Here is an 11,801-nt window from a genome sequence, read left to right on the forward strand (position 1 = left end):
TATATATATATATACAGTATGAAGCAAAGAGTTACATGACTGGAGATCGCTTACGGCATAATAAAGATATCTTGTTGAGAAATGATGTTTGGATCTTTGTTTAAAGTTATGGTCTTTTAATTTTTAATAAATAAACTATAGTTTTATTGAGTTGCAATATTTATAAACAAGTTTTTTTTTATTATTATGTTAACCAAATAAAATCATCATCAAATTGGATTAGTTTACTGTTTATATGGTAGGCAGCTGCAAAATATTCATATCACTCAAACCTTTATTGAATAATTTTGTTTATATATTCAAACAACGTAGATAAATTGGCTACTTAATTATTTCTAATTGCAATCATGTGCTTAAAATAAAAAACATTATCATTATTGGTGAGAATAAAACATGTTTTTATTAATTATCAATGTATTTGATTTACAGAAGATCAATGAGGAATTAATGCATATATTAAAAACAAACATAATGGTGACTATCAATATCAGAGATTCATTTGGCAAGTAGGACATGCAGCTGATAATTAAAAAAATTTGGCAAGATGTATTCTAGACACAAAAAATATGTTTTTGCAAAATGTGCAAGGTCTATCAAAAGAAATGAGGAGTAATTTTAAAATTGTATTTAAAAAAACAAAATAAGGTGAATGAAAATAGAAGAGTAGCACCAAGTTAGAAGGGCATGCACTAATTGATTAGTGAACCCTGTGATTAATTGATCAACAAATATCTAATCACTCAGCTCTGGTCTTAACTACTTTTATAACATTTTAGTTAAATTCATCGTAAACAATTTTTTTTCAAAGTGATACACTTGTACACATTAGCAAATACTTTTTCAAATGACTTGTAAAGCCATTAAGATAAACTTAAGTATATGTGCTAACAAGTTTGTATTTGCAGTGTGTTTATAATTTAACTTTGTCTGTGTTTTGTTCTTTGGTTTTTCTGTGCTTGTTTTTTATCAGTGGGTTACCATATATAAGTTATAAGTAATGTAGTCTTGGTTTGTTATGCATAACCAAAAAAAAACATTGTTTTCTGTAACTTTGTAAATGACCTGTCTGTAACTTTTATCATCATTAAATAATTACATTACACACAGCATCTGTAACTGTAGCATGTTCTGTATGTTATAAATTAGCTCTCTTTTTCAGGCATTAACCATTAACAAGGAGAAAGGAATTGGTGGTGTTAGGCACCATTTTAATTCTAAAATTGTAGATTTGCTTGGCTTGCTTTTTCTTGCAGAAAGCATCATCTCATATTTGAAAGCAGTTGCACAACTGTATATTAGAAATGGCTAAGAGAATAGCAGCCAACCAGCTTACACATGACAACTGGGAAGAAGAGGATGTTCCTGAAGATGCTGGCATGTTCCAACAGGCAGACAAAAATGAAATAAATCGAAGAGTTTTACGAAAGGCTAAGAGACGAAATTTGGAAAAAAATTCTGTATGTTTTTCTTCTTACTTTCAAGCTATTTTTCAAAAAGTTAGTCTTCCAAAAGTTTTTTCATTTGTTACGATTGATGAAAAACCATTTCCAGGTAGTTGCATGTGAATTGTATAGTCTTTACACCAATACTTTCAGGGTGCCATTTCTCTTACTCATCATTTATTCATGAATGAGTTTTCAAAAATAAATAAAAATTATATTTTTCTAGGTTAGGTTTATTTACATAATATTAAAATATACAGATTTTCCTTTCTTAGAATATCCTACATGTAACTAGAGTTATTTGTATAGTTACATCTTTATCTCTAGAATATTGAGGAAAAAAATATTGCCTAATAAAACACAAGTTTTTGCCTACCAGAAAAGCATAGTTTTTAATGACCCACTACCAATCTCTTAAGAGACTTCAAATTACATAATATAAATTATAGAATTAAAAAGAAATTGCCAATAAAACAAAATAAATTCATAGTTTAGGATACAGACAAAATATTTGCCTTGAAGTATCCATTTAAATGTTGTAACTCTTTAAAAAATTTTAAATGTTATTTGATAGTTTTTTTATGATAACCTTTAACAAATAGGACAGTGAATTGTACAGACCACCCTGATGATAAATTTAATTTGTATTTTCATCACGTCATTGTTTTCTGTCCAACCTTTCTGTGTGTTTATTAATACAGTAATACATTAATATAGTATCTATGAACTTTTTTTTTTTTTAATAATTTCACCTTTTGTTTCTCTCATATGAAAAATTAAAATCTTAAATTGCACAATATTAATAACTTCCAACCAAAGTAAGTTGTGTACTTAGAGGGAAACTAAAAATCAACTTGGCCATCAGTATAGATAAGTATACTTGTCTTGCATTTCATCTTGTAAACATCATAATGTATTGTTTCACTAGTTGGGTACTCTTGCTCTTAGTGGTATTTTATGGCTGTAAACTCAATAGTATCTTGCAAGGTTCAGACAGTTTAGGAGATTTAGGCTAGTTCTAAACACAAATTCTAAGCTTACAATGAAAAACATAATGATAATAGTAAACTAGATGTATTTCTACAAGGTTCTCGAAAGTGTTCTATTTCAAGAGTAAATAAATCCAAAGTAACGACTATTTTATTTCTTGCTTTTCGAGTTCATACATCATGTTATATTGTAGCCTACATAATTCTTCTCGTTATTTGTGGCATGCACAGGTTTTACTGACATCACAACAGTACAAATTGCAATGTTAAATGTCTCTTATGGGATGTAATTTTAGTATCTATTGACTGACTGACAATACACTATTGCGAGTGGTTAAAACAGGTGATTCCTTCGTGTGGCCTTGGGCCCAATTTTGGGAAAATGCCAAATGAAAATATAGTAATTACATTTGATTACTAGCTAGTATAACCAATAAACTTGCCTTCTTTGCATTATTAGCAATGCTGTGTTTATTACCAAGTGAAATTTGTATACGAAACTCCAAGTTGTACATCAAAACTGTACACAAGAACAGTGTATAAACACAATGCTACTCATTAGTACAGCTTAAGGTGTAATCACTCGTGAATTTTTTATGGGCTTAATATAGTTGTAGAACACTATTGACCAAACTTCTGAAACCCAAGTCAGGCTTCAACAGAATATGTATTTTAACCTTGATTATGGTAATAGCTACTTACAATATTACACAGCTGATGAATTTTTTAAATACGATGAGAAAAGGAAGAACTTGATGTTAAAAAACATTGTGACATACATATATACACACACACATGTATGTAAACCACATAAACCAGGTAGAACTGAAGTAATTTTAATAAAAGCTGTTTCAAGTGGAAAAAAAACATGTATGCATTAATGTATTGATGTGGCACCATCATCTAACTTAGCATAAAATAATTTTTCAAGACATAATGAATATTTCATATGGTGCCCTTTGATGATATCCATTTTCTTTACTGTTTTAATTATTGATGTTCTGATAAAGAGGTGGATTGTGCTATAAGCAAGTCATATTTGGGTGAAAATAAATATGAAATTGGTATTTGTTATTAATGATGTACTGAATGCATATATTTATATGTATGACTACCTACTGTGTTCTTATTAAAGGTACATTATTAAGATGAAAAAATAAGCACCATTTTCTCAGTATCATTAATAAATATACAAAGTTTGTCTGTTAATATCTCAGTCTGCAAGTATGTATTGTCTCATTTTCATAGACCCCTCTGTTGCAAAATTAACACATAATCAGGCCATTCTGGCCCAAATCTGAACAAAATTGAAGAAAATAAAACAACTTTTAAGGTTAAAATTGGGTTTGATACCCACAGTGGGTAGGGCACAGATAGCTCATCATGTAACTTTTAGTTAAAACAAACAAGTATAATTTGATTACTTGGATAGTTAGAATAAACAAAAATAGTAATGATCGGAACAACTAATTTTGATTAGTTGATTATTTTTGTGACTTGTTTATTTAATCATAATTTCACTTAATTGGTTGTTGGAATAATAGAACACAAAAATAAATGGAAACCTTTACTTTGATTAGTTGATTATTTTCATGAAGTTAATCTATTTAATCATGACTTTAATCAGTCAGTTTACATGACACTCTTCAATATAATTGATGCTCTTAGGTAGTTGATTACATTAAGTCATCAAGCTCTGTTAACCTTCTCGTTATGGATAGATCAAAGTGCTCGTGTTAGGACCTGTGGCGGATTAACTACCACCGGGGCCCCAAGGCTGAGCTTCAGTAAGGCTTCCCCTGATCTTGCTCCCCTACCTCACCTTTCATTGAATAGAATAAACTGATGTTAAGTTATGTTAAATAACTTGTATCGTTGTACTATTTATAATGTACTACATGTATAATATCAGAAAGTTATATGAATCAACTACAGCCCATTTATTCATTTATTTTTCATTTTCTTTACATTTATAGTTTAAAAAACTTCCGTGTTTTTGGTTTACAAAAGTGTCGATAACAGCACGTAAATCAACAGATCGAAGCATATCTGATTCAATGTGCATGAGTGCCAGATGAATAAGTTTCTCATATCTCATTGTTGAGTGCAAATAGGTTTTGGTCCTCTTCAGTGCCGAAAATGAACGCTCACCTGAACAGTAAGTGATCATTAAGGACAGATAAATTCTAAAGCAAATGTATGTAGTCGATCTCTTGCCAGAGCTCGATACATCCCAGTAACAGTGACATCATCATCGGATTGTCCATGAATGTACTTCTGAAAGTGGACGAGCTGTTCCACAAAGGCCAAGTCAGAGTCGTCCGAATAAACTTGTATGAGGGTATTCGCTACCTTTTTAAGTGCGTCGACATCGATATTGCAAATACGAGGAAGAAATCCAAATCAGTTGGACACAGATCTATATGCTTCAGTGCATTTTTTAAGCTCTGCTGATAATTTGTCTAAGATCGGTAAGCACACATTAATCTTGAAACTCTGGCGAGGTGAAAAATCTATTGCATGTGCTTCGCTGTCATATCTTGTTATCCTGGTACTAACTTTTTGCTTCCTTTGCATTTCTTCTCTGTAAACTGATGTTCCAGCCTTTGCAATGCCTTTTTGCTCAAAGTCCTCAAATGAGTCATTGGTCCTAAGTCTGAGATATAGGACTCCAAAGACTGCAAAAGTCTCATGCCTTCATTAAGATCTATGTCTGGGCTTTGTAAATTCAAGCTGGTTTTGTGGAATCGCTCCAAAATTGTTGTCCAAATGCTGACAAGTATTCCATACTCCAGAGATTCCATTTTGCTTACAAGACCTCTGGCTTCTTGTCGCGTGTTTGACTTTTCATCTGGATTGTCAGCAACGCTTTCCAATGCTGATTTTACTTTCTCGTATCCATGATCTAGGGTGGCAGTAGCACTGGCGTGAGCAGACCACCTGGTATCACTAAGTCTCTTCACAACTGCAAGATTCTTTCCAAACTCACCCACAAGTATTTCCCACCAGTGGGTTGAAGCACTGAAGAAATTGTACAACTGTTCAACAAAATCAAAAAAGGCAGTAGCTTTCAGAACACGATCTGAATGACCGACAAGGTTCAACGAGTGAGCAAAGCAAGGATCAGCTACTGGATTTCTCTCACGTATTTTACCTTGAAGACCATGATACTTGCCACTCATGTTGGAGGCATTGTCGTATGATTGACCTCTGCCATTCTCTAAGTCTGTTTCTAAAAACATCAGAATACTCTTGGCAAGTTGCTCACCACTGTGACCTCTGCAATCGAGAAATTTGACTAATCTTTCAATAGGACCACTCTCACGCACATATTGAAAAATGCAAGACAGCTGATCCACATGTGAAATATCAGGAGTTGAATCCACAGATATTGAAAAATATTTGGCTTCTTTGAGTTCCGAAATAATTTTCTCTAACACCTTTTGACCAAGCATTTCAATCAGCTCATCGCATACTGTGGATGAAAGGTAGGACACGGAGCCTTTACCCTTATTTCCATTCTTTTCAATATGAGTTGCCAAAAAAAGATCAAATTGTGCTAGCAATTCTAGTGTCCCTAGAAAATTGCCATTGTTTGGTGATCCGATACACTCGTTGTGTCCCCTAAAAGATAGGGGACAGTCCACACTCAGCAAGAAATTTAATTGTGGCAACAACCATTTTCAGAAGTGCTTTCATGTAATCACATTCTGACTGGTATTGTCGAGTAATCAAGCTGTTTACACATCGAATACCTCAAGACCTTGTGGTGAGAGTAATGGCCACATTCTGATGACCTTGGCTGTTTTTGTGACTTTCCAATCTTTGACTTGCATTTTTCCAGTCAGAGAAGCCATGTTTCGAAAAAGCATGGTCTTCACTTGAATTTGAAAACAGTTTGCAGTTAAAACAGAATGACTTACCTGTGCTTGGAGAATAAGACAGCCAACTTCTCCTGATTTACTCGCCATTTGTAAGGGAGTGGTAAAACATGGTCTTGCAAAAGTAACGTTTCTCTTTACTGTCATATTTTATAGATTTCACGATACTGGCATTCATGTTCCAACAGGCTTCGCTCCCTGTCTTTAACCAGTATACGTGCATGTCTTCTGTAATTTTGTCAGGCCACATGCCCAAATCACTCTCCATCGACTTCAATGACTTGTCTGCGATTTCTCCATCATCGGATCCGGAATGAACTTCATGTTGCAATTCTTCACCTACTTTTTCATCGTCCACATCATCAAGTACTGCTTTTTTTGCTGGTTTAAAAACTTGTCAAGCTAGGATGTATTTTTTTGTACACTCTCCACTTGTGCTTCACTCGTGACGTAATAACGTCGTCATGGTAAACACAATCTCGCGGTTGCAGTACAGAGTCCTAAAAGCATTACTTCTATATGTTTATATGTTTGTAGCCTAATTTAGAAAACAAAATAGTATTTGTAATATTCCAGATATGGAAAAACTATATGCAAAAGTACTGAAATATCATCCAAAATACTCACGTGTACACTCAATTAAACCATTTTCTTGTACACTCAGTTAAACCTTTTTTTGCTCTCGGGCCCCCTTCCCTTCCAGGCCCCTAGGCTTAAGCCTACTCAGTCTAATGGTTAATCTGCCACTGGTTAGGACCCTTTACAGAGTTACATTGAAAATTTAATTAAACTACTTTATTATCAATGTATACTAATAAAATGTAGTAAAATTTTAATGTTATATAAGTTTAAACTTCTTAATTTTATAAGAAAATATTTTAAAAAATCCTCAGTCTCTCTTAGTATGAGAATTGTGACATTTATTTTCTAGGTCTTTCCCATTCTCGAATACATTTATCATCCTTCTCTGCAGTACGGAATTTAATATAAATTACTCATTACAGTATAGATATTACTAATGCAAAGTCTTAATTTTTATAGCCTTCGATCTTATTTGTTTAAAGAGTTATAAACTAGAAAACCAGACCTACTTGCCATGCTCACCTGTCACATTCTCTCTTTTTATGACCAACAGAAAGGCAGTGTTTTAATCTGTTGAATTGTGTATAATGCTGTGTTGTTTTCATTATAGAGTATCATTAATTTTGTTGTCAATTTCAAAGTTTATCTTATGGTGTTCAGATTGAGCAGCAAAGGGAATTAAGTTTTAGTTAGAAAGCGATTTAAATTAAAATAGTTATAGGACATTGTTTGCTTTGTGTGTGTGTGTGTGTTGTTATTCCGTGTTTTTAGGTACAGTATTTAAGTAAATAAGTTATTTAGTGTACTAGTGCCATAATTATAAAAAGTAGGCTTAAATTTCATTGGAAACTAACAGCAAAAAAACAAGAGGTCAGAGGTAAGTACAAGTTATCTTGTTTTTCATGTATATTCTTTATTTATTGTTATAAAAGGAACTAAAATGTAAAAATTTAGAGATGTGTTAGGTTAGAGTAGGTAAGATAATGAAAAATAAAAAATATTCTTCACAAGATATGCTTGGGAGATGCTTGTGTGTTACATCATTCAGTATGGTAATGTGAGCTATCCATTTGCCAAGCGATTTACAACTTATGTGGCAGGATAATTAGTTAGACAAAATTAAGTATATAAAAAATAGTTACAAGGTCTGTCAAATCAACTAAGTTCGTATAGAGTTACAATATATAAAATATAAAGTTTTACTGAAACAAAGTTTGTTATTTATTTAGGAGGTTTTATAGGCTATGCAAATGATATTTGAAAATTCTTAGCTGAAACTTTGCATTCGGAGCAGTCAACACTCTGACTTCATATATTCATGAACAGATCTTCAGTAAAAATACTTAATTAAAAAATCTGATTTTTTGTATATATAAAAGACTTGTAAATTTGACTGAAAGTTTGCCAAGTTTGGTGAAGATTCACAGGACGTTTAAAGTTATAGTATGGAAACTGATGGTTACTTTGTTATTATAAGGTTGGTTGATGTCATATGGACAGAGTAAACATACTAAACTAAACCTGTTTTCCCAAGTTTTTGACTAACCAAGTAAAAATTAAGAAGTTATTTCTTAACATGTATGATAATAATGAAATAGTCACACCAGTAAATATTAACTGTTTTCAGAATCCAGTTGGGGAAAAAAAACCAGTAATAATGGTTGGTAATTGTACTAGTATTTTCTACTTCAAATTGTAAACTATTTGGCCTATACTCTTGAAAGAATAGAAATAATTTTGTGATTAAAAATCAGTATTGAGTTTGTTCTTCTTTATCAAAACATGTATGCACTTAAACACTATGGCATGGGATTTGTCAGATGCCACAGGTCTATGATAGTCTAAAAGTTAGGTACATTTTTTCATGAGACATGCTGATTAACAACTTAATTGTCTCAGTAGTGCCTCTATCATTGGAAACCAGGAAATGTAAAGCTCTCCTTTCATTCTAAATGTAATAACTGTATGTGAAAAATTTCTTTCTGGCTTAGAGATTGTTTCAACAAAATTCCTAGGAAGTGCATTTAACAAAAGAGGTTATGCAGTTATGATTAAAATGTATAATACTATTAACAATATGGCAAATGGCACTGTTTCTGTGAAATAGCACAGAAATGTAACTGGTTATATAAATAGCTGTATAAAATTAAAAGAGTTTGAATGAACAAAATTGTACATGGATTCATAATGCTAACACTGTACTAAAGTTTGTATATTCAGTGTAATCAAGTATGTACATTATTACAGTGGCTTCCAACTGCCAGTCTGTGGACTGGTGCAATTCCACAGATATTTCAGCTGATCTACAAGATTGTTGAAAAACAAATTTTCTAAAATATGACTACTGAAGTATATTGTTTTACAGTGTAACATAAAAGTACTTTGTAAAGTTAATGTTTGGTGAAGTGGTCAGTGTAATTTTGGTGTTGGAACTAGCTGTTCCTCAGCTGGAAAAAGTTGGGAACGACTGCATTATTAGACGTAATGATCAGATTAAAACTGATAGTTTTTGATGCATTTATGTATGTGTTACTAGCTTTAAGTTATTTACACCACACTTATAAAGTGTAAATGAAGATTTTACTAAAATTATAAATGTTAATTAAGTCTTCTGAACTGTATTTTATATTTTTTAGCTTTTAAGATCAAGCACTACTTTATATTTAGATGTGCCTGTATTTTTATCCAGGTAACTACATTGCATTTCTGTGGTTACAGATAGTCTCATCATTCAGATTCATTTATATTGAAATATAGAGTTTTTGTTGCTTTACAAGAAAACGTGCGCGTAAAGATAAAATACTTTTTCTAGTTTCTTGTAATCACATGCTGCTATGTTTAAATGCTCATAAACTTGTTTTTTCAGTACTGAAATGTTTCAGAAATTGGTAAAAATACCAAATAATTTTGTACAAAAAAAATGCACTCATATTTTGCTCACTTTATCAAGTAACTGAGTAATTGAAATATTTTTTAATGTTAAGTGATTTCTGTAAGATACACAAATTTTAAATCTTGTAAAGTCATGGAATTTGTTTAAACAGATAGTTCTGTACTGGAACTCTTTGAAATTCAATGGTTTTATCAGAAGGTCCTGGAAATGTTCTCAAAAGTAGCCCCATCACTCTCAAATCTTCCATTCTCATAGACAACAAGCCTTACTGTTATGTGTTTCTCATTAATTGATTACATTCAACAAATCAGTTATTCTCATATAAGACTTGGATAATCGGAATAGTAAAAAAATGATAACCAAAAACAACTAATTCAGATTAGTTGATTATCTTTTTGAGTTGTGAGACTAATTGAATAAGCTGAACAATTTTGAATTAATTGAAAACAATGTGAAAATATAATGGTGATATTTAAATGTCTTGGATGATTGGAATAATCAAAAACTAATAATTTGGAAATACTAATCCAAATCAGTTGGTTATTTGTTTTATTAAATTAATTGTAATAAATTCATTATTTTTATGTGACATTAATCATTTTAATCGATGCTCAAAGGTAATTGATTGAGTTAATTGCCAAGCTCTACTGGAAAATGTGAAGTTGTTTTGTGACAAAAACTTGAATGGAAAAAGCTTCACTGTATAGAAGTGGTTCAGATATTTTAAGTTCATAATTTTGTTTTGATATTATGTCATGATGCTTATTTAACCATCTTTTGTAATTAGCTCTTTTCAGTTGTGATAAAAACTGCTTTTGTAATATGGAAATGTTTTTTCCCCCTTTCACTTTCAATTTTTTGTTTTGGTTGTCACCAGTAAATGTTATTGTTATGCTAGGTTTTGTATTATTAGTGTTCGTGCAGGTGAAGTTTTGATGTTAAAATATTTGTATTAATATTACTTCTGTATAGTTTTATTTGTTTGTTTTTTCAGACTGGCAGTGCAAATCCTTTCTCAGGTTTTGGTGGCTTTGGTTCCAAACCAATACCTGCTTCCAATTCTGTTAATTCATTAAGTAAAAATCCATCCATGCCATTTACAAATGGTACAACTGCTTTTCGTCAGTCTTCAGCTACTGATAAAAATGTATGCTTGGAGAGCTCATCATCAACAGGATTACAGGTAGCCACACAGAATGTTGCTAAAAAGGAAAGTAAACCACTCTCCAGAGATATTAGATACTACCAACAGTTAAAAACACTGAATGAGAATTTTGTGGAGTGGATTCAAAAGCACCTGAGCAAAAGCCCTTATTGTAATTTTACACCTGTGTTTCAGGATTATGAGAAGTATGTTAAAGATATTGAGAAAAAATTTGATGTACAGAATTTAGACATTGAGTGTACAGAACAAAGTACAACAGTATCTTCTGGTTTGACACTTTCCTCAGAAAGTACAAGTACTACAACATCAACAGCTGTGTTTAACTTTGGCTTTTGTTCTAAAACAAATGAAGGTAGGTTATTAAGAATTTTCTTAATTATTCATGAAAATTGTGAAAGGAAAAAATAATTATTTAGATTCATTAAAATATCTGAGCAAATTCTATGTATCATTATTCTAGACTTGTACAGGTATGGAATAAAATTTGAAATATTTAAGAAACAGACCTTAAAGTTTGACCATTTCAATACGGGTCACAAGTGAAAGGCCATGTCATCTTGTTTGTTGACTCACATTCAAAATTTTAATGAACTACTGTTTCATGAATTTATTTCTATGAGTTTGGTACCAAACTGTAGATTATAATTCAAATTTTAGAACTAAATATTACTCAATTTGTTAGTTTAAAAGTAAGTCTAAGAAACACAGTTAAATGATTTTTGTGTGTCATGTAGTATGTTGAATGCAGCACTGTTTCAAATTAGCTATTTGTGAAGTCAAAATACCAAGTCTATAGTTTCATACGAAACATAAACTCAAATTGCAGATATTGAAAAGCTAGAATATAAA

General features: G+C 31.6%; 1 protein-coding gene across 3 annotated transcripts in view; it reads left to right on the forward strand.

The window, feature by feature from the left end:
- LOC106469255 (nuclear pore complex protein Nup50-like) overlaps positions 1-11,801 on the forward strand; it is a 38,630-nt gene that overhangs the window by 12,487 nt on the left and 14,342 nt on the right. For 2 of the 3 annotated variants that reach the window (XM_013929734.2, XM_022397721.1), the window contains exons 2-3: positions 1,254-1,457; positions 10,782-11,304. In XM_013929734.2, the coding sequence (XP_013785188.1) occupies positions 1,302-1,457; positions 10,782-11,304 (679 nt within the window). In that variant the 5' untranslated portion in view covers positions 1,254-1,301. The remainder of the gene's footprint in view (positions 1-1,253; positions 1,458-10,781; positions 11,305-11,801) is intronic. The other variant, XM_022397722.1, reaches the window with a different exon arrangement.

The sequence above is a fragment of the Limulus polyphemus genome, unplaced genomic scaffold (assembly GCF_000517525.1).
Source record: "Limulus polyphemus unplaced genomic scaffold, Limulus_polyphemus-2.1.2 Scaffold3378, whole genome shotgun sequence".
Classification (NCBI taxonomy): Eukaryota; Metazoa; Arthropoda; class Merostomata; order Xiphosura; family Limulidae; genus Limulus; species Limulus polyphemus.